The sequence below is a fragment of the Corvus kubaryi genome, unplaced genomic scaffold, assembly GCF_017639235.1.
Source record: "Corvus kubaryi isolate FWS band 111438036 unplaced genomic scaffold, C.kubaryi_AGA036_p1.0 65366, whole genome shotgun sequence".
Taxonomy (NCBI): Eukaryota; Metazoa; Chordata; class Aves; order Passeriformes; family Corvidae; genus Corvus; species Corvus kubaryi.
The window spans coordinates 208,762-233,145 of NW_024581947.1; the positions used below are offsets into that span (position 1 = coordinate 208,762).

At 37.5% G+C, this 24,384-nt stretch overlaps 1 protein-coding gene across 2 annotated transcripts in view; it reads left to right on the top strand.

Annotated features, from left to right (window-relative positions):
• The window catches only part of LOC121673364 (integrin beta-like protein 1), a 134,413-nt gene that overhangs the window by 104,931 nt on the left and 5,098 nt on the right, over positions 1–24,384 (top strand). For both annotated transcript variants that reach the window (XM_042046621.1, XM_042046622.1), the window contains exons 8-10: positions 8,672–8,788; positions 18,762–18,908; positions 24,109–24,222. In XM_042046621.1, coding sequence (XP_041902555.1) covers positions 8,672–8,788; positions 18,762–18,908; positions 24,109–24,222 — 378 coding nt within the window. The remainder of the gene's footprint in view (positions 1–8,671; positions 8,789–18,761; positions 18,909–24,108; positions 24,223–24,384) is intronic.

The following is a 24,384-nucleotide window of genomic DNA, read 5'->3' on the forward strand; positions in this document are numbered from 1 at the left end:
AGGATTGTGTTGTTTTCTAAACTTTGCTTCTAAAAAGCTGTTACTCCTTCATTCAAACTCCTTCAAAAGCTGTTATTTCTTTGTTCCATATTAGATACTTTTCTGCAGAGCCAGCCTTTTTGGGTGCTGCGGAGAAGCATTGTTTCACAGATGCCATTAAATTTGGGGCAAAGATTTTAAGAGCCATAAGTCAGTGTCTCTACAACAGATTAAATAGAGAGCCTTGTAACAAGAGGCTAGTGCACAATCTGGCCAGTTGGCAGCAAAAAAGGAAAAATTTGCTTAAGAGTGAGGGTAAGAGCATTTTAGCTTGGAACTACTCAGTAGATGATGCAGTTGCTAGGAAATGTCTTTCATTTCTGGAAAAAGTCTTGAGGTGAAAGCTAATCAATAAAGTAGATCCAGTGTGATGTCATTTGTTGCCATGGTTTCTGAACTTAGTAGTCTATTATCTGCAAATAGTATTGATGGTTGCTATGCAGTTGAATCTTTTCATATTGTTGTTTTACCATTATTAAGCACTTTAATCTTAGCTAAAGCTTCAAAGAGCAGACCACTTAGGAGTTTAAATGTTTTGATAGATAGGCTTCTATTACAACCCTAAAATATCTTGAATTTTACTACCTAATAAACAACAGGCATCAGCAGGAAGTGAACAAGGTTAACATTTTGGTGATTAAATCTCCACAAAGCAGTTGACATTTTCTAGTAAATTAATCTGCAAATTAAATATCTCTGTGGAATTAGTGCTATGACTCATTACATGGCAGATCATGTAAAAAGAGGGGAAAGCAGTCAATCCCCTGGGTGATAAGGCAGTCAAATGTATAAAGCTCTAAATGGCTCAAAAGCCATCACGGCTTCTTGAACAATGGCCTTGTGTTTCATGTATCTTTCACTATGGGATTGTGCCTCTTTATTATATTTGGCTTTTGCTGAAAAATATTTTGTAGCAGCTTATGCTAAGCATCAGGCAGCTGAACAGGCTGAAAAGGAAATGAGACTTACTTTTCCTGATAGCTGTCAAGATGAAGAGAAAGCATGCTCAGGTCAGATCCTTTAAATCAAACATAACTTCATTTTTAATATTCTGTGGAGAAAATGTTAGTTTTAGTAGAATGCTTTGTATCCTTTGTTGATTTAGTTAGATACTCTTTGCAGTATTTTTTCTTCATAGTTTGAGTTTTTGAAAGCATTTTGGGGAGGAAGAATAAAAAAGAGATGAGGAGAGGAAGGGAAGTTAAAAATCAGATGATGGCTTTCTGAATTCTAGTGTTTGTGCATCTTCAGAGTGGCATTTGCTGTGCTGTCTATTTTTCTCTTTTTCCCCCAAAGTATTCCTTTTCCTCCCCTTCAATTTCCACTGTTCTCTGCCTTAACAACACATTTCTTTAGAAAGTGTTTTGCCACCTTCTTTCTTGTCCTCTTCACACATCTCTCCTCTATGTGGTGACTTTGACTATCACCTTTCTTTCAAACAGAGAAGTAATTGCCTTCCTAGTCCTACTTGTCCCCTTAATACAGTGAGTGAACTGCCAAGGATGCCCTCCCAGTGGGAGAGCCTGAGGAAGATGTCACCAGGAAAAGTGATGCATCCGGCTAAAATCCTGCTCCTGCAAAGTGGGCAGGGGTGTTCTGGATAACTCCTCTCCTGGAACTCCTCTAGAAATTCCCTGCTGGCTATGAAGAAATGCAACTGGAGCTTTCGAGTGTATCCTCGAAGCAGGGCTACTGAGAGCAGGCAGATGGAGGAGACATGTTGGCTTGATGATGATAGCAGATGTCAAGTTAACAATCTGAAAAGGAAACTAGCAGTGCAGCAGTACTTCTTACCAAAATTTTTAAAGAGAGGGAGGGGAAAAAAAAAAAAAAAAAAGAAACAAAAAAGAAAGACCACATGGAAAAGGAGATACAAATCAGTATTGCTGATTGGCAGGAGCTCTAAAAGACTATCTGATGCCAAATCTGTAAAATGGTGCTGTTGAGTGGAATTATCTAAAGAAGTATTTCACTATTAAGCTGTCACAAAGAAAAAGCATTTACTTCAGGTGCCATATGCCAACTGTGCAATCAGGTTTCCAGTCATACATCGTGTGTGTTCTAAAACTGGGGGACAAGTCTCAGCCATTTGAAGTTGCTCTTGCGTAACAATTGCTTTTACAATACTGGATATTCAGTTGCTTGCTTCAGTTCACTGTTGTGAAAGTTGTGTTGTTTGGGATAGCATACTTTTATTTCTTGAGATTTTTTATCTTAGGGTTATTTGGGTTCTTTGTGTTTTGAGGTTTTTTACCCTTAAGGACAAACTAAATTGTCAGACCTTTTTTAGTGCTCTTTCACATCATAAAGCAATTCAATTTATAAAAGACTAAAAGAAACATACCTTTTTTTTCTAAGAAAATATGCCCATTTTGCCTGTTATTTGAGGGAAAGCTTGGTACCTTGTACAAGTGAACAACTTGGTAAAACACACAGTAGTGGAAAGTCTCAGGCAGTCTTTAACAAAAGACTTTCTTAATTTGTGAATTTCTGCTGTTTTTCTTAGGCTAGATATTTATACCAAGAGCCTTTGCCAGACACTGAGTGTGGGTGATAAGCAGACATGGGAGTTAAAGTACCCTCTCTTAAAGGGAAAGGGTAAAGTCTGCAGAGCCACCATGGCATGGCTGCGTTGCACACGCCTGTGAAGCCTTTCAATCTGCCCCTGGCCTTTTCACATGGGACTCTGAAGTTCCATGTAACACTGGATGGCCCCGTGTCACTGAGAACTTAAAATAGATTTGGAGTAGGTTTTCCAAGCATGATATGAAAATTAAAATAAAAACGTGAAGCAACAAAATCATTTCGTGAAAGTACCCTGGAGATAAAGCAGCCTGGAATAAGAAGTTACCAGCTATAGCTACAAGTCTTTGAAATGTAGGATATAGTTATATGATAGTTGATTACATTTATTTCAGACCTGTTGATAGTGCTGAATGTAGTAGCTGATGCAGTTATAGCAGCTGAGAGGTGACCAGTAAGACTAAGAAAAATACAGATATTTAACCCCAATTATATGCTTCAGCTATCGTTCATGTTATTTAAATAAAAATCTCAGAATTTGCTGCTAAAAGTTTACTTTAGTGTACAAAATTCTTGAAAAAAAAGGAGTACAAAAATCTGAAGTTTGGAAATTACTTTAGATTTATTAAAGCAATTTTCATTTCATTTTATGTTGGTTTGATTCAGCTAAGCTCTTCTCTGGAGCTGTTATATCTTTAGTTGAGGTCTTGGGTCAGTCATGCTGCAAATAATCTCTTTTTATGAGTAGACTCAAGGCATGTTTACTTTCTGTACATTGATTTAGAAGGAGAAAGATTCCAATCCAGATCCAAACAAGTAATTGTTCTTGTAATAATTGCAGAATGTTTTTTGTTATGTAGGAGGAGATAAATGCACAATTTTTTTTTTTCCATAATGTATTGCAGGAAACAAAAAGTGCTTGTTGCTTTAACATTTTGTGGAAAACCCAAGTTTCACCCAATTTCCAAATTATCTCCACACAAACAAGTCCTCCACCCCAAGCCCCTAACAGCCTAGTAGAGAAATCCTGTGCAGACCAAGAAAAGAAATCCTTTGTGGTTTTTGTATCTTGTACTGATAAGTTCATTTTTTAGAAGAGGAAATACTTTTCCCAGCATAACCGCAGGTACAGGTTCATCTCTTGCTTGCCTAAAGTCCTTGTAAGAAACTAATCCTGAGATTTTCATCATTTGGATGAGATCAGTCAGATATTCATGCACTCAAAGGGGTTCTAAGGATACTTTTGTACATACTTAAGATGCTTCCAAAGGTTCCCTTTTTCTGACTCCTCATAAACCACCCAACCAACCAGATCCAAGAATTGCCAGCATTTTAAAACCCAAGGATCCCTTCCTGTGTAAAGTGGAATTCTTTTTGTCTAGTCAGTACAATATTTTTATACAAATTTTTTTTAAAGCCATTCTAGATGGGAATTAATTCCAGGTGATTTTTGGAATAGGACATACAAAACACACAGTGCATGTCCACTGAGAAATATGTTGTTGTTTCCTGCTTGAGTTTTTCAACACTGATCAAGCTCGGCTGGAGTGTACTGGTCTGAACACCTCAGACTGAGCAAGGCATGGTGATATTGCTCACCCTACTTTTGGCAAGTGTTGCATTTTGTTTGCCAGTTTTGTGGTACTGTTTGTTCCCTTTACTGGTCTCTTTTTCCCTCCACCACTCAGTCAGTGAATTTTCTTTTGCCCTACTTGAATCTGCTGCCTGCTATTACTTCCTTCAGCCACATCTGCTTCCCCACACCTTTATGTCCACTGAAACTTTGTGATCTTCTGTACAAATTTTCCCATCCCCCTTGTCTGCTTTGCCATTTCTGAACATTATTTTAGATCATGTTCACATTCAGCATGAAATGAGTTCTGCTGGCAGAAAAACACAGCAGCTTTACTGAAGTTGCCTGAGATTACTTGATAAAAAAGAAATTGCAATTTCTGATAGGTAATGCTTTCAGATGTTAAGCCTGGGACAGCCATGGGGCAGAAAAATCCTTACTAAAGGCAGATTCCCTCCTATTTATCAGAAGCCCAAAACACCATTTTTCTGATATGAAACTTGTCTTGCTTTTGCCACAGTCTCAGTGCAATTTGGCACTGTATTTCTTACACATTAAAAAAAAAAATAATTAAAAATGGCTTTATCATCCTGCACAGAAAAATCCTTTATGTTATAGAGTTACAGACAGGGAAATACAATGAAGTATATTCAGTGTTTATTTTTACATTGAAAGCTATTGCTGTCTCTTCCTCGTATTTTTGCTGGCAATAACAGGGTAGAAATGCTTTATTCCACAAATTATGTACTTCTAGCACAGTGTTTTAAAATTACCTGTACAAAAGAGACTTTCAGTTAATCCATATAGGCATCTGGAAATTGGTTTGAATGCAAGCAGCTAATGGTCACAGCAATTTGCATGGGAGCAGGTTTAATGTAAATCTAGGCACTGTTTAGTTATGTTTTTATAAATGTTGGATGTGAGGAATGAAAAAATACTATAGTAAATGGGGAATAAAATCAAAAGCTAAATGCTTAAGGCATTTTTTTTAGAATTCTAGACTCAGTTATCTAATGAACTTGTGTTTTGATGAGATGTGGCACTTTAATTCCCTTTAAAAACAAAAAAACCCAACCTAAGCTGATCTTTTGTCACTCTTCAAGTACTAACAATTATTAGTGATAAGTTAATACTCCTATTGACATCAATGGGAGGAAGAAGTGTGAGGAAATACTAAGACTGTAGGCAAATAAATGTCTCGTATAATTATTCTATTCTTAGCATCTTGCATTGCAATAAGTAGCTTAAGCTTTTCAATGCTAATAACTCATACAACTTCCATCATAATGCTTCCTTCATCTGAAGGCATCAGTTTATGACATTTACTCTCCCTGTTTAGCAAGGAAGAGTGGAAGCTCCTTGCTATAAATTGTCTGAGGTCAACTGATTTCTTTTTGCTCATAAAGTGTAGCTCTTGCACAGATGGTTGAGAAGGTGCAGAATATTATAGTCATTCCATTTTTAATTGTCTCTATATGCCTTGGAATTTAAAGAGAATTGAGGATGTATGGCAGTCGCTTTCCCTGTATAATCAGGTTGCTATGGTAAACCTATTATTCTATACAAAGAAAAAGTATGTTTAGTAAAGCGCCAATCCCTTTTCAGTATAACATGAGCTTCAAATTAGTTTCGAATGATTGAATTTGTTTTGTAAGTATCTTATCACAATAGCTCAGAAAAGGTCACAGAATAAGGTGTGGCTTTTGGTATTTCAGTAGCAGACACATCCTATATAGTTAGCTGTTCAGAAAAAATAGGACTTTAATTCTTTGTTAAATTATCTCCTTAGAGTGAGCCCACTTCACATAATCTAACCAAAATCTCACTACTTCAGAATCTCACTACTTTTGGAGGCAAAATATCTTTATAGCCAGTACAAAGTTCCAGTTATTTAGTGACACCACTAAATTAATTTCTCATGCTGATCTTGTAACATTTGTAAAAGTAAAGGAACTAATAATTTGAGTATCAATTTCAGCAGCATTGTACTAAGCTACTGTAATTGTATCTTTGAATATTTAAAAGTAAAGAAATAGCTCAAAGAAATCCTTTTTCCAGAGAACTTGCTGACTGAGGTTTCTGTCTGCTTTCAAGACACTTTTAATTCTGCTGAGGTCTGCAGTCAGATATCTAAACTGTACCCTGAACTTAGGTGGGAGCCATGCAAAATAAAATATGAGGCACAGATTGGGAAAGTAGGGCCTAAATTGCCTTTGATCATGTATCTCTTACATGACAAAGATGTGCCTGATTTGCCTATGGATGGACTTCCCTCCATTTTTCTGCTGGTGAAACTGTTGCACATTAGCTGAAATGGATAATATTACTTGCAGCAGGGACTGAGAGGAACCTGTTCCCACTGCATCACAAGGGACCAGCCACTGGACTCTAACTTATTAAATGAAGCATTAAAGAAGATAATTCTTAGTTACAGAACATGCAGGATCCTCATTACAGGACCTTCCTTTGCTCATTCCTCTGAAGGATTTTCCCTTTCTGATTACTCCTCTAGTCAAATCAGCTTGCTTAAAATGATTTTACTATCTTCAGGCATCCTTATTATAGCAATGGCTGGCCAGGAGACCACTGCTGAGGATTCTTCTTTTGTTTATGTTATAATCTCCACAACAGGTGGGTCCTGTTCATCAGGTACCTCTCAGCCTACAGGTTACTGACTCTTCCTTGGGACAGGGTGATGCTGCATTTTTGTAGAAGTGATCAGGTTGCCTAAGATGAATGCATAAAAAGGGACAAATTAGACTCAATAAAATTCTCTGTATGTTTAAGCACTAAGGATTTTTTTTCCCAATTTCTAATGTGGCTGTCCTTGGCAAAAAATTATAGCTCAGAGAATGTAGGCAAATAACATAATTTCTTCTGTACATAATCATATCTTAGATTTTGACATGATTACTAAGCACAACTCTATTCCTTGACGGGGGAGATGCACTTACTGTAAGAAGTTTCTTTCTGGAACAAGCATCCTCATATAATTGCCAATGCAACATAATTTTTAAACTATGCATATAATAAAGGTATTAAAAAGCATTTTCTCTAATTCTCTTTATCAGCATGTCTTTTCCAAAATTCTTGGACTTTATGTCCTTCTAGATTGAATCCTGGTGCATAAAATGTCAGCTCAAAAGTGCAATGTTGAGGCTTGGGAAGATGAAGAGTATAGAAGTTATAAAATGAGGAAATATTTTTCCATAAATAATAAGATCTCTCCCTAATCTGATTCAATTAACTGTTTTCTTAAAAAAACCACAAAAAACAACCCCCAAAACCCCACAAAAAAATATAACAAATTAAGGTTAGAAGTTGGGAAAAGAACGTTAATAATTATCTGTCAGTACCTTACCCTAAAAGGTTTTATTGTCATGGCACCTACAGCTAGAAAATCTCCACTAAGGTTTTCACTAACAGTCCTGCTCAATAAAATATTTCATCAAATGCTGAAAAAAATTAGTGCGGTGTGTTGTGAACTGTCTGGTTGCATAATGAAAGGCTGCACTTGGAGGATATTTTTTACTTTCTAGCAATGCTGTAAATTTGGGGGTTGCAGTCAGTAGAGCAGTGACAAGGCCCAAGTTGAGTTTCACTGATGCTGTGATTAAATTAAATCAATAAGAGCAGGTTTTCTGCATCCTAGTCTGTGTCTCTGGTGGCAATTTTTCACACACAATATCCTTTCCCAAGCCCATCAAATGTAGGAGTTTGGTCCATGGTTGGTGCCATATTTGGAACGTTCTCACACCAGCATTGCATAAAATAATTTAAAAACATACAAAATCAAACTTTTAGAAGTTCGGGCCCATTACCTGAATTAAATTTGTCTCAGATGTGTGGAATGTATGACTGTCCTGGATATTGATTTTTTTCCACATCTGGCCATTTACGGTTTTGGGTTGAAGATCTGTCGGAGCTTGGATAAATCTGTTGTCCCTTTAAGCTCTGGGGAGCTCTCCTGTAAATAGTTTGATGGAAGGGGAGACTGTGAAAGAGGTCGTGCTTATTTCCTCAGATCTAGACAAAAATTATGGGGATTTTTGCTTTCAAAAAGCTTGACAGAATATTTGAGGAATTATTTTTCTACATGAATAAAGAGTATCTTAGGTAGCTCTGTACATAGACTATAATTCTGATCACATTCTTATTGGTGTTTCTGAGGTATGTGCTAAATATTTTAGATCAATTATAGAGGTTAATTATGCAGATAAGCATGGGCCAGCTCAGTTATGCTAAGTTCAGATATGAAAAACATGCAATACCAGTGATTGCTTATTGTTGCTGTTTCCACTAAGATTATAACAGTGATACTTTCCATCTGGTTGCCATGGAAGAGGAATAGTTTTGTCTTGCTATGTTTTTGGTTGGTTGGTTGGTTGGTTTTTAATTGTGTTTATTTGCTATACTTTAATTAATAGACCATGACTTGTTTTTGGGGATAGAATAGCATAGATTTAGGGTTTTATTCAATTTATTTTATTTTACTTTACTGGAATCATGACTCTTAACAATTATTTATTCTTGCAGGGAGATGTGAATGTGGCCAATGCACTTGTTTCCCTCCAGGAGACAACAGAGTTCATGGCAAAAACTGTGAATGTGATGATCGACAGTGTGAAAATGCAGATGGCGATGTCTGTGGGGGTATGTGTTCACTTGATATCACATAACACAGCATAGCATAATTTAACAACTTAACAGAACTAAATCTTGACACTATATAGCTTTCTGTTCCCCTTGATTTTATAGTGTAATGTCACTATAGACAATTTACATCTTTGATTAATAATAAGATGGCAGATTCTGTAAGAAACAAGCGCTAGAAACATTGAATATGTTAGGGAACATTTATCTTAAGACTTCAGGAATGTTAACACATAAATGAAAGTGCTGTAGTATATCCTAAATTTCATCAGTGTTCATTAGACAAGAATACAAGCACTTTAACAAAAACCTAAAGCATTAGGTAACTTTACACTGTATTTAGTACAATTGATGTTTTATTGAGGGTGTTGTAATAAACCTGAAGGTACTAATGACCAGAAAAACCTTTAAATATTTCATATTCACTGACAGTGATATGCCTGTTTTCTAAAAAAAGTAGCAAAATATGTTATGAAAGAATCTAAAATTCTTGAGAGTGTCACAGTAATTGTAGATGCAGATGGTTTATTTTAGTGTTGCCAGTGAAAACCTTACCTTGTGATATTTCAGTAAAGTTTATCGGCATTTAGCAGTATTTCAAGATAGTTTGGGATATATAAGTGCATACATACCACAAGGCATTTTATAAGCAGGTGAATAATATTTACCCTTAATGCTGTCTTTCTAGATTTTATTTGCTTTATTTTTAAAATGACTGTTTGGTTCTAAATATTAACAAAGTTGTTGATATGAAGAATGGCACATTGTATTGTAGTCCTTATTTCTATGTAAGAAAAAGAATGTATTGCTTCATGATCCTCTTGTACATAAAAAATTCTGACTACAGGGAATATTTCTTCAAGGTGTCTGCCATGCAGAATATAGACATATATAGAAAATTTTTCTTTGAATGTCTAACCAGCCATAAAAATAGTTTACAGCATTCAGAGTAATTCAATGATATAAGTGTGTAGAAAAAGAATAATTTGAAATTTAATTTTGTGTAAAGGACATAAAAGTACTGAGAAGCACTGAAAATCTGTTTCGTATTTGTTAGAAATTAAATAGTTGGGAAACAAAATTCATCATCATCCATGCTAAAAATATCTGTTTATATCACTCATATTTTACATTATTACATCTTCCTCTCTTTCTTTTGGGTTTGTCCATACTCCATCTCAGCCTGAACTTCCTGAAATGTCTTTCTGAACTGCTTATTCTTTCCTCTTTCCTTGTCCTCTTTTCATTGCTATTTTTCTACCACTGTTGCTGCCTAGGCAATCACAGTAAGGACATAAGCCCTTGCTAGTAAATCTGTCTTTGGAGCATTATAAACTGGACTGTGTGGGGTCTGACAGTGAGCACTGAGTGCCTGTAAGCACAAAGAAGGAAGACCAGTGTTTTCAGAATAAATGCATGCTGAAATGAGAAATGTGAATGACAGCCTAAATGACTTGAATAGGAATTGTTGCTGTCCTCCTCCAACCAGCAGAGACTGATTAATAGCTTGCTTTCTAGACCAGCTGTCCATGCAACGAAAGAAAGACATGAGGCGAAAGCTATGATAAATTAGGGTACAACTGAATGAGACCCTATGGCCATGTTTCTGCGTGATTGTGGTGAGTCATTCACTTAAAAATTCAGCTGTCCATCAATGCAGGACCAAGAATAGAGACTTAATGTCTCCACAAAGACAGAGGTTGCAGGAGGAGTCGGCATAGATTTCACAGCACTCTGCTGTTAGAAATTGATTCATATAATTATGGAATCACAGAATAGTTTGGGTTGAAGGGGACCTTTAAAGACCATCTAGTCTGACATGGACAGGGACCATTTCACTAAGACCAGGCTGCTCAGAGCCCCGTCCAACCTGGCCTTGAACATTTTCGGGGATGGGGAATCCACGTCTCTTGCCACTTGTTGCAAGTCTCAACACCCTAATGATAAAAAAATCTCTTCCTTATGTCCAAGCTAAACCCACCGTCTTTCAGTTTAAAACCATTATTCCTTGTTCTGTCACTACAGACCTTAGTAAAAAAATCTCTCCCCCTCTTTTTTATACTCCCCCTTTAAAACATCGAAAGGCCACAGTAAGGTCTCCCCAGAGCCTTCTCTTCTCCAGGATAAACTATCTCAATGCTCTCAGCCATTTCTCATAAGAGGGGTGCTCCATCCCTCTGACCAGTTTTGGGGACCACCTCTGGACCTTCTCCAACAGTTTCATGTCTTTTGTGTACTAGGGACCCCAGAGCTGGACACAGTACTCCAGCTGGGGTCTCACCAGAGTGGAGTGGAGGGGGAGTCTCACCTTCCTTGACCTGCTTTCCCAGTCTTTCCTTCACGTTCCACTTCCTTTGTCTGTGCCTCTGTACAGAGACTTAACATGCTAAGACTGGAGGAGATGTCTCATGCAGCCTTTTTGAGATAGATATGTTCTACCTAATGGCCCATTCCCTACTGTTGAGGTTTTTTGATTATGTAAGATTTTCCCAGGTGTACTGCAGTGTTGATCCACAGAAGTATTTAACATCACATTTCCTTTGGCTTTATTTGGTTCTTTGAGTCTTTCATGTGCAAGTTAAGTGGTTTTGGTGCACACACATGACCAGAGAATCCCAGGTTTTTCAGCATAAGTTCTTGGCAAGGCTGTGTCACTTTTTTACACCAGGCTGATATTTACCTGTCCCATATACTGGTGAGATATATTTCTCTCTGCCCTCTGAGGTTATGGCTGTGCTGCTCGCCGCAGATGTGTCCTGAGCTTTCAAGTGGTATTTGTTTTCTTTCTGTGTCCAGTCACATTTTCCAGTGATTTCATCATTGGCTGCTCTACCTCATGGGGTCGACTGTTGTCCATTACAATTTTTTTCTATTTCAGGATTGAGGGCAGGCAGACAACAATAACACAGAAAAACAGTAAAGATCAATTTGGAATGGAACTCCATTCACTTCGATTTGTTCTCTGGACAATAATTGGCTTAGCTATGAGATCTTTTCACAGCCAAGTAGCAGCCATTGAAAGAATGAAACAAAACCTTTGGGGTCCTCTGCATACTACAAGTTTCTGTAGAATTATGCTGATTAAAAACTCTGCAATAAGACCCAACCCAACAAAAATAGTAAAAAGTTGATTGAAACGAGGATCACTAGCAAAGGTTTAAACTTGTAACAGGTAACTCATAACAAGACTCTTACATATTTCTGTGGATGCAGGCATTTTGTATTACATCAGTATATCATTCTGTGCTTCAAATAGTCGGCCACCAATTAGAACATTAGCTTTGGTAAGACCTTTTAATGTTTATTCATAGATGGCTGCACTGTCCTCAGCACTAAGAAACAACTAAGACTGATCATTCCAGTAAACCAGTTTTTAACTGGTGACAGTGGAATACTTTAAGTCTGATTCCTTTATTTGCAAGTGAACAATTCCACTTTGATGACTTTTAAACGAATTCTTTTGGCTACAGCACATTAGAATACAATCCTCACCAAAACACAATCCTAACACTGTAGGGAATCCAGCTGTGTCATGTCACATCAAAGAGTAAATGCAGATTATCTTTTTTGTTTGTTTATACCAATGCCTTTTGGTAAAAGGCATTAGTTATCATTAGTTTGAAATTCTGGTTATACTATAAAAGCTTGTAGAAGCTAGAGGAGTTGACTTATTCTTGGAGTAAATGCTGAGGTAATTAATATTTCCCTCCTTACTCAGATTTGCCTTCACACCTCTCTTTTCTCTAAGAAAAAAGTGCAGCAAAAACTCTGCTTGAGACTTTATGGGAGGGGAAGCTAATATATTTTTAGGAAATCTGCAAGTAAATTAATTTTCAGCACTCAGACACATCCTTTCTTTGATTTCATTTACTCATACCCTCACATCCAAATACAACCATCAAAGTGTCTGCATTTAATAGTGTGGTCAGGATTCCTTGTGTGTGATATAGAACATGGACAAGGGATGCCACCCATCAAGTTCTCGGTATGTCTTTGTTTCTTCTTGACTGACAATAGCAACCTGGTCTTTAAATACGTCTTTTATATACTTAGGACACAAAAGTTAGGGTAATCCTTTTGGCTCAGAGTTTTGCTTACTTTTATCTCTGTAAACTTCAGGCAAGTCTGGTGCCTGTTGTCTGTGCTTCCTGATTTTTGACATTCTTAGGACAAAGTTGTTCTTGTTGGGCTTATGAGGAAAAGAATGACACAAGTTATGTGCTGCATCTGCACTGACATCTTTTGTTGTTGATCAAACAGTCTTCTGCCAGCAAATCATCATGTCATTCATTATATAATTGCTTTATGAGAGTGCAGACCTTCTGATTTTGACAAAGTAATACATTCTTTAGTTTACTTCTGTGAATGTGTTGTTGGTTATCAATGTAGGTCATGTGTTTCTTCTGGTGCTTACTTACACATTTCCATCCATCCGTCATTCACAGCAGTGTTAAGATTTCCAACGTTAGTCTCTATGAATTGCCAGAGAACAAGGGAAAATCTGGAGTTTGTAAGGCATACATATACCTTAAGCCACAATTCGCAGCTTTCCAATGATTTAAACTTTTGAAACTGAGGCAGAAACTTCCATATCACATTCTTATAGTGATGAATTCTAGGATTGCACAGTCATCACCAGGATGTACAACAGTAAAGCTCCCTCTCAAAAGTCTGGTATAAGTTGCCCCTAATTGCCATGTTCATTTGAATATAAAATTTTCATTGCTATCCAGCCAGGATAAATAATTGGATTCAGAGGAAGTACTGCTTTTTTTTTTTTTTTTCTTTTTTTTTTGGAATATAAGATATACAACAGAAAATGTAAAACTGTAAAACCTTTTTTTAATGGAAGTTCTATGTCTATACTGCAGAAATTATGAATGACATTTAATTTTGTCATCTGTTCAGTGAAGCAAAAGCATGATATTTTCAGATAACATGTTCTTATGAGGACCAGTAAGACCATAACCATAGAAATGAGAAAGCTATGATTAATTAAATGCTTCATTAAGAAAAAGCAAAGTATGGTACAGTTGCTCATTTCAGTCAGACAGTTTTCTCATTTCTTGCACTGATGTTGAACCACAGAAACAGAAGTATATAAGACATTTGTGGAAGTCTCTAATATATGTAGAAACCAAATTAGGAAAGAAAAATAATACCTGTCTATCTCCCCAACAAAGACAAGTTTTGGCACTGACTGGTCTGAGAATTCAGAAATATGATTCCTGATTCTACCATGGCTTCACCAACCATATGGCACATAATTTCAAAGTCTTCAGCCACCTAAGTTAAAGCACCTTTTATCACCTGTGATTCCCACGACTACCTTTGCCTGACCCCAGCTGGGCTCCACAAGGACACAGGGGTGCCTGCCTGGCTGCTGCCATCATAAAGATGTCCTTGATGCCTTAGGGCTTGTCCAATGGCACTGGGCATCTGAATTGAAATTCTAATTTCTCTGAGGTTCCTGCCATGTTAAAATAAGAGTTTATATCCTACCCAACAGTTCTTTCATCTGTGCTATCGAGGAGTCTTTAAAGGAGGGACCATATTCTTTTGACTGTGGAATCTGAACATATAATTGTTAGAGCATTCAGTTTATATACTATATATAGAAAGTGAACATACTAGATAGATATATTATCTCTCTATATATTACTTAATAGAGAATTTTTATGATGGTATTTGTTATTGAAAAATACAATTTATTCTCTTGGGGGAAAAAAATCCAAACCAAACAGAAAACCAAACCAACAGTTCAAACACATGTTTACTGAGTAAAACTGCTACTAACAAAAGTGAAAATGATAGTATCAAATAATGGAGAACTCCTAGGCTAACTGGAATAAAACTAATGCGAATTAGGGTTTTATTTTGACAATACTAAGAGGAGAGTTAATGATTCAATGCCTGTGCCTTTGTGTTTAACTGCTTCATCCTAGTTCTGAGGCACATCCAGAGGCAGCAACAGATAAATTTGAAAGGATTCGTAGGTCTTAGATACAAGAGTGACTACTGTAGCTGGTACAGGTATTAATGGCATTGCATAGTCTGCATTAAATTAAATGAATTTTAATTTTTCTAACGTTTCTTTTAAATGCACTACAAGTTTCTGTCCTGGTCACCCAGACATTTGTGGGTGACTTTTCATTTGTCTGAAAAGTCAACACTTTACATAGATACACAGAAAACTTAGTTTGTTTAGCTTTTCAGATAGCATAAAATGTGATTCATGTTTGCAAAAAGCATTTTAACTTAATCTTTCTGCTCAAATGGGCAGTAAAGGAATTGCTAGTATTATAACATTTAAGTTGATTAATAGATATTAATATTGTGAATCCAGAAGGGGCTTTTCTGTTGAACCTCTTCTATTGGGCTATAAATAGCCATTACACTATTCCCATGCTTCCCCTACACTGAAGTCTCTGCACTATGTCTCAGCAGGCCATGCTCTCAGAACCCCTAAGACCTATGTAGCCCACACCAACATCACTTAAAAGTTTGTTCCAGTAGTCATCACCCTTGTTTGAAAAGCTGGTTCATTTCTTAAATGATTTTGTCTGTATCAGGTTTTCTCTCTTGCTTTGTCTTTCTCTGGTAGTTTGAGAATACCCTTTCTGATACCCTTTGAATTCCTTGGAACTTTTTAGTACCCTTCCAAGTCTTGCAAAAATCTCTTCAAACTTAACGCCGTCTCACCAATGCTCCAATTTTGTTCCTACTCACTTTTCTCTGGGTAGGTAGATGTGAGGATGACACTGGCCCTTTTTCCTGCAGAGTTTCACTTGAAGGTGTTACTGGCCTGCCTGACAGTTGTATTACTCAAACTGAAGCCACAGTCCACCTTTATTAAAATTAGAGAAGACTAACTGACCTACTTTGAAAATATAATAGACGGTCAGTGTATAGCTTCACATTTATATTAGGCTTCTCCAACTGCAGTTGTCACAACTGTTCCTGTCTTCTGATATTCAAGAAAAACTGAAAAATAAAAATCAGTGTTCTAATAATGTTTTTAGCAACTTGTTTAGCATATTTGGGCAGGGTAATGAAGCCTGCTTGCTCAGAAGTATTTCTCCCAGATATATGTGGTTTAATATTCTCTTCTGTTAATAATAAAATGGAAAGTCCTGCAATTTAAAAGAAAAAAAAAAAATGGAAGACCTGTTTCTATTTAAATACAGAGAGAAATATTTGTTTCATTTTCTGTGGTGTTCTCTATCAGGGAACCTGTGTTATGCTGCAATTTTTCATATTCTTAGTACACTTTTAAAACTTTTATTTTTCATCCAGTTAAAATACATTATATTATATTAATTTGAGAAACTTCTGTTCCTGAGGTGCCAAATTTTGCTTGGGCCTGGCCTCAATTTGCCGTTCAGGAACATCATCTGGTTGTAATAATTGGTCTGTAAAGAAGAACCAGCTTCCTCTGTAATAATTACTTCACTTTTTTCATTGTGCTGGTGCTCCCATGTAGTGGTGCCTTTTGTATTACAAAATGATCATGCAGATTTTTGGGGAATACCACCAGCAGCTGCATGAGTAGTCCTAAACTGAAATTTCCCACAACAATACAATTTCAATTCCAGGCATGGCATGAAATAATTCATCCTGGTGTCCAGTTTGGTTCAGGTTGATTTGGGTTATAATGGGCTCCTGCTAGTAATCTGTCACAGCTTGCTTTTTTGCTGAATTCATGTTTCACATTTAAATCTTGTGGTTATGTGAGTTATAATTCTAAATAAAATGATAGTGTATTTGACACCATCTTTCTATCCTTTACCTCTCCCCATCAAAGTGTTTATTCTCTGAGAATTAATTTTTAAAACATTGTTGATTATTTAAAAGTTCATTAACATAGATTTTTATGAATGAGCATTTTCAATGCAATTTGGTTTTGATTTTAACTGTTTTATGTTAGGTCTGAAATGTTAATAGACCAACACTTCCCAGTAAATCTGCTTAATCTGAGTATTTAGGGGTAAAGAAAAATCTCTAATTGAAGAAGTCCAGATGAAATGAATTGCTTAACATCATAAAACACTCATTTAACTATTCAGATTGCCCCTTTGTTCTGTGATTTGCAAGGAGGATATTCACAACTAGACCATGTAAAGCAGTTTTTCTCAGGCTACCACACACATATGAGATAGCTTAAAGTTAACAAGCACTGGGCTGAACACTTGTACACTTGCCACCCAATATATGAGGCATCCAAAAAGCTGCAGCTGCCCAAGCTGGTGTCAGGTAGAAACAAATATTACTTTTGTAAAACTGATTATTTGAGACAAAAGAATCCTTTATGATTTGGCGATTTATATAGCATAAAGGAGGAGAGAAATGGTCATTACAGAAAAATGCAAGTCAAGTTTTATGTGGTAAACAACAAGCTCTGTTTGATGCAAATTTATAGATTATTCATTACCTTTTTGACTTGTGTGAAGGCTTTACAGACATGATCAGTCTCTTTATTCATAACACATAATGACTACAAGAAAAATGCCTTAAAATTATTTTCTCAGAGAAATTGCCATGGATTTCTTACTATTCACTGCAAAAATGAGTGCAAGGGTTTGTATCTTCACAAATCATTTTCCAGCAGTGACATCCAGTTGTATATTTTGCTCTTAATTGGTTGAACTAATCTGAATTCTTATCTTTATGTTATTAATTAAAAATAAAAAAGGTAGATAAAAATTAAGCTTCTGACAGAAGCTTAATTTTAGTTAATGTAGACGATTGCATGACATATCTGGAAGGAGCATATGGGAAAGTACTTATGCTTGGTTTTTACCTCTTGTATTTTGGGTTGTCATATAGTTGTTCCTGCTTCCCAGTCTAACACAGAAATTCAAGTAGCATCAAGCTTCTATTGTTGCTAGTTATCAATTTTTAGAAGTGGGTAGAAATAATGTCATAATAGGACTGTGTAATTTTTACTGAGCCTTTAAAGGTTGTATAGATAATATGATAAAAAACCCCAAAGATCAATACAGAGTCTGGGATACAAAAGTTATTTTAAACTTTTAGGTGCTGGAAATGACAGCTCCAAGACTTTGGTGCTCCCAGTATTTTTGTAATTAGAATTTGTAAAGTATCTGACTATCAGTAAGCCTGAATGAATTCCACTTACAGCAAGCTACCAGGTTTGTCTCTCCTCTGGGCCTCTACCAGTGCTGCCTCTCAGTTTACAATATCAAGTTGCACTGGAAGCTTATAGGAAGTCCACTAATGAGAAAAACAAAATTGATGGTTTGCTTCCCTGCATCCTATGGCTCAGGGCTTTCCCAGATACTCCTACTACTTATTCCCTTCTTCCCAGCCTGTGCTCCCAAATTATCTCAGTCCCTTCATTTCTACTCCCTTGACCTACATAGCAGGTAGGATAGGACAAAAGTCACTGGTATGTATAATTTGCTTCCCAGATTAGCTCAGGAATTATTGTCTCTGATGCAGAAATACTATTCAAAGCTGAAAAATGTAATTCTGTCTGAGACATGTCTTACTTCTTTTTTCTTTTCTATTCTCCATTCCTATATTCTTGGCTGTATTTTTTGTCACTTTTCCCTTCTTCATGGCCAAATTTTCTACTCAGTTTACTATTCCACATATTTTTGATGAAATATTCAACATAATTCTTTTATTAATCTTTGTACAAATAATTCTCAAAAATTTATATTTTATCTCCCACCCACCCCCCCCTTAAAAGTGTGAATTGTGGCTTTTAGAGTCTATTTTTCACCCATGTTCTAGGGTTTCGTTCACCTTTCCCAGTGTTGTTTTCTGCACCCCACTAGGGAGCCCTGTTAAACACAAGATGAGAGAACTGGAGAAGGCCATCCTGCTGGGAAGCTGTGCTATCCACCCATCTGTCTGCATGCACTTCATACTGAAGAGGTCTGAAGCTGCGACCACAGTCACTGGTTTCTGCTTGTCTTGCTCATAACCAACCTTGGTGTCATTACAGGCCATGGTATCTGCTCATGTGGCCGATGTATTTGCCAGGATGGGTGGTTTGGAAAGTTGTGCCAGCACTCAAGGAAGTGCAACATGACGGAGGAGGAGAGCAGAAGTCTCTGCGAGTCAGCGGATGGCATATTGTGCTCCGGGAAGGGTAAGATCTGGCAGCTGAGCTACCCTATGTCAGCGCCTGCCAGAGGAAAATAATCACCTTCTGGAAGACTAATGTGTGTGGTAGGGGGTTGTTGTTTAGTAACCCTTTCCTTCAAAGGCACTCATTATTAAAAGGATGTTATATTTGGGTCCGTAACGCACTTACATCCATTTTGTCAGACACCCACCCCAGCCATACGGGTTCAGCAGCGCTGCTCTCCTATGCAATTTGTTAGTAGCATATAATTTCCTGTATGTGTTTAGCTGATGGTCTGCGTGGAACAGCTGTACATTATAAACTAACTGTTAGTGCTCCTTCCATTTTGGGGGAAAAGGGCACTACCCACAGTAACACTCTAGTGGGGAAGATGGCAAATGTAATATATTGGACAACAGTAAGTGGAGGAAAGTGTTTAAAAGCAACATGTGGTATCCTTAATCACTCTGCTCCCCAACACATCTGCAAAGGAAAAGTAGATGTCTGCAACCCCCACAAATGAATCCTGCAAACTTTCTCATTTACCAGTTTTCATTCAGATGGTTGCATCAGCTTCAGTTCAGCTCTAAAAAATTGCCACAGGGAAGAATAAAAGTTAGAAAATCTTGATAATTATCTGAAATTATTCTCTGAGGTTCTTACCTTACCATCTTTCAGGCTAGGAAATTGCATTAATGGAAAGAGGGCTTTTTAGCTCCCCCATAGTGCAAATTGCCTATTTTTGTATATGATATGTCTGAAAGAGAATAGACAAAAAAGAGACTGGTTGGAGGCTAGAATGCACCCAATCCAGACTCTCTGTGCCATTTCCTATATTTGTATGTCCCTTGCATAGACAGGAAAGAAATCTGCCAGCTGGAAAAAACAGGAATATTCTACGTCAGGCAGATTTCCAGTTTTCCCTTTGGTAACTTTTATTTCAGTGCAAAGGAAATTTAAATGCAGTTTCTAGCCCAGCCTTCATCCATCTGTATTATCACTTATCAGAATTCTCCCCTATTGCACCTTTTTTTGTTTTTTTTTGGTTTTTTTCCCCCCTCAGTTAATGCGATGTCATAAAAAATGAGAAATTTGCACTGTTTCTCTATTTTTTCTCCAGATGGGACTATCTTTAAATTAGTATATGTGTAAGAGGATGGTGAGTTACTGCAGAAATAGAAATTACTCTGTTTTACTGCAGAAGTTAACTTTTTTCCTCTTAATGTGTGTCTCACTGAGATTTTTTTTATATAAACCATGAAGGTGAGGGAATATATAATATCAATAAAATGCATGATGTAAGATTCTATATAAATATAAACATGAAAAATTATGTTGGTTTTTAAAATATTCATATAATCTGCTACCTTTTTCTAAGGATGGCTAAAAGCTATTTGTTCCAGCCTGTGGGTCTTACTGTGAGAACAATTAGCTTTGAACATGTGTATCAAGGGTTTCAATTTACTTTGAGGCTTCGGGAACAGATAATCCTTCAGGAATTTGCAGGGATACCAAGGATTTTTTCCTCTGTTGGCTATGCCACCAGCATGGTTTGGGATCTGGTCACTGATGTAATCTGTAGCAGCCTGAAAGGTGCTCTAGATTGTAATCAGCAGCAGGCAGGTTTTGCTTTTAAACTGTATGAATGGAGGTTCCAAAGGCCCAGATTTTCTAGGAAGTAGGTCTTTTGAACAGCCTTTACTTCCTATGGCAATTACTTCCTATGACAGGCTCTTGTCAGTGGTGCCAAGCAGTAGAACAAGAGGCAACAGGCAGAAGATGATGCACAGGAAGTTCCACCTGAATATGAGAAGAACTTCTTACTGTGTAGGTGACTGAGCACTGGAACAGACTGACCAGAGAGGTTGTGGAGTCTCCCTCACTGGAGATATTCAGGAACTGTCTGGAAGCAATCCTGCTTGATGTGCTCTAGGAAGACCCTGCTTCGGCAGGGAGGTTGGATCAGATAACCCCACTGTTGTCCTTTCCAACCTTACCCATCTATGACCCTAAATCCATGTTCAGCAACAGTGGTGGGATTTTTATTATTTTTTTTGTTAAGTTTCTTTGGCCTCTGAACACGTATTAGCTTCCACTGTCATGGAAGGTTGCCCTGAGGACAGTCAATATGAAAAGCTGTGTCAAATTAGATGCGATAGCAGCTTTATTGTAGGAACAGCAATTCACATGTAAGTGCCTGTCCCAGCAGAGAAATGACCTCCATAAGGCATCTTCAGCAGTGTGTGGTCAGTAAACATCCCAGAAGGCTACGATCTCCTGCCTCTTCTCTGAGCAGGATGGGGTTCACAGGCAAAGACAGTCTAATTTATCTAATTACTTATAATTTTCATTGTTACGCTTTTTTTTTATTCTTTTTTCTTTCTTGATCCTAAGATACGTGTCTGGAAATCATGTCTTACCGCATACTCATACTTTAAAACATTGTTCATAGCTAGTGAAGCACTACCCAGAAACCAAAATGGCAAATTGTTCTTTCTGATTCATTAGAGTGAGAAGAAAATAATGAGTGCTGGTCAAATAAAAGGGAATTTCAAACCTGTGCACTAATGGTGGTTATTCCATTTTTGTTGAAAACCTAGCCAGGATATGCAAGTGGTATAGTGGACTGAGGATAGCTTGAATTTCTGTGTGTAGGTTTTAATAGACTGTGAGGGGTCCTGGTTTTCAGCAGATAACTGCTGAACACTATCAGAAAATTGCACTCTGCTAATATAAGCAAAGTTGGGCATCCACTTTCCTAGGCTGTTTTCAGAATCTTGGCTTGCTGACTGTGCCACCTGTGGCAAAAGCTCTTCCCAAGGAAAACAACAACACCCACCACACTGCTGCCTCCCTGGCAGTAAAGATAGGGCTGTACATGGCGACTGTAACGGTGCAGGATGTGGGCAAGGTAATGAGCCAAATCCCATCCTAGAGGATCTGGCTGGCATCCCAGGAAACACCCTGCAACTCATTAGACTCAATTAAACTGAGGAGCCTCCCAGAGCAGCATGCCCCGTTCAGGGAAAAGACTCGATACACTCATTTCCCTAACAGATTTTGTATTTTGGAGCCTTATCTTCCTTGGTTGACTTGGTGTTAAATTTGCTGTATCTTCTGCAAAACAGTTTCAAACATCTTGGGCATCCCTCAGTAGCAGCATCAGTGCTTGCTTATGCAGAATCACTTCAGGCTTCTTACAGTGTAGCAATACTCTTAATAACTGCTTTAATTTCACTGAAATGCTCATACTATTCCTCATTATTTTCAAATGTCAGTACCTTGCAGTTTGTATAAACAGAGGTATTTGGTTTAAATTACCCTCAAATATGTCTTAGTGTATCTTACCGAGCAACCTTGTGATACGTATGCTATCCTCCACTGCCTCTTTATACAACGGCATTTTTGATCCTTGTAGGGAATGTCAATATTTTCTATGCCAGTGGCCCAGTAAGCAATATTCAGAACTCACAGAAAAAGTAGATGCTTAATCAAATACTTCCATCCTCAAATGTTCTGATCACTAGCTCTTCCTGAATATATTTACATGTTCCATATGTTACAAGTTAAAGCATTTCCCTAAGATTAGGCAATGAGTTAATTTTTGTAAATTTAAAATAAGCATTAAATTACATATTTAATTAAAAATTAGATACTCTGCTGAGGCTGTTCTGAAGTATTCAAGAATTAAGCTTCAGTATTTGTGGGAAAAGCAATGGAAAATTGGTTGATATCAGCCGATGCAATGTTTATTCTTTAAGAGTATTAGGATTATTGCTATGGATTTTATTCAGAGGTCACTGAAAGAACTGGGAAGATGGAAAAGCATAATTTTACAGGCTTTGGCTCAGGCCCTGTTAAGTAAGCCATGAATTCTGTATAGGTTATATTCTGACATAACCTCGCTTCCTTCTATATAGTTTTTCTTTAATAATGCATTAAACACATTGGTGAATTTTTAATGGAATCATTCTGGAAATATTGCAGGAAGCTAGGATTTCCAAGTGCATTTAACACATTTATAGGCATCTTCTGTAAAAGGTCAACTACTTTGGTGACATTTTTTCTTTAGCTCCACCTCTCATAGTTGAAAATTTTGCATGTATTCTTTGCTATAATTTATTTGGTGTTTATTTTATTTTTTAAACATTGATTTCTGCTCTAATCCCTTTTTAGGGCTAGGCCCACAAAAGGATTTTTGCTTAGCAGATACTAAGATCCTCACCTCAGTGTTTACATGTCTGAAATCTGTACAGGGCCAGGCTGCTGAAGATGCGATCTGTAAAAGCCAAGTCTCTTAAGCCAAGTGTTGGAATCATTTAGGAGGAATTACCATTTCCTTGTGGCATTTCTAGTTGCAGAGAAGCCTCTCTCACCCACTTCTCAGGCTACAGGCTTCCTGACACGATTGTCAGGGGGCACTTGTCACTTTCCAGGATTCAGAGCCGTGAACCTTCTCCCGAGGGTAAGAATGTCTCAGAGCCTTAAAGGGAGGCTTCTGGTGCTCCATGGGTTATGGCATTACCTGAATTTGACCAGAGAGTCCCTCCTTTGCCTGTGAGCATGTGGCCTGACATCCTTGAGGAGAAGGAGAACAGCATGTCCCAACAAGGGGCAGTAGGGCACCCTGCAGGAATGAGCCAGTTGCTGAGCTGCCATTATATGCACAAACTCTTTCTGACCTAGAGCAAATATTTAGTAATTCAGTGGGAGGTGGAAAAGCTTCATTTGTGCTGATAAGGATTTTGGGGGTCTACAGATGTTAGTCTTGGGCACTTCCGGTCTTTTGTGAACTCACCCCTAAAAGCTTTAGATGAGGAGGACTATTTTCTTCCTGGGTGTGATTTTATTGCTTTCAGTAACAATGGGTCAGGGACAATTTGAGCTTTTCTAGTAAAAAAAATGAAGTTCCTGGGAAGAGAAGTCCTGATTGTAGGTCTCTGAAACCAAAAGAAAGCTTCAAAATGTGAATCCTGATTAAGTGAAATAGCAGGATCAAAGCATTAGTAGTAACATCCCACCATACTCTAGCTCACGCCAAAAGAATCCTTCCATTCAAAAGGCTTTTAGCTTGATTATTTTCTTTTGTGCAACGGCCTCTTAGACAGCAATTTTGTGCACATGCACATGTGCGTATGTGTGCATATATGTGACCTGGGTTGTTATTTCTAGCCTGAATGTGCCAGTACTCTTTGACTGTGTGTAATAATTTTTGTGATTTCAGGTTCCTGCCACTGTGGAAAGTGCATCTGTTCACCCCAGGAATGGTACATTTCGGGTGATTTCTGTGAATGCGATGACAGAGACTGTGACAAACATGATGGTCTCATTTGCACAGGTGCAGTACAGGCTAACACTTAATTGCTTCAGGAAACAAACTGGGTTGATGGGAATTATGTTAGACAAAGCCCAGCTTCTTTCCCCGTTGACGGAGGAAGCACCTTTGCTGGTTATTCAAACCTGTTATGATTGTTTCTTCATGCAGCACGATGATCTTAAG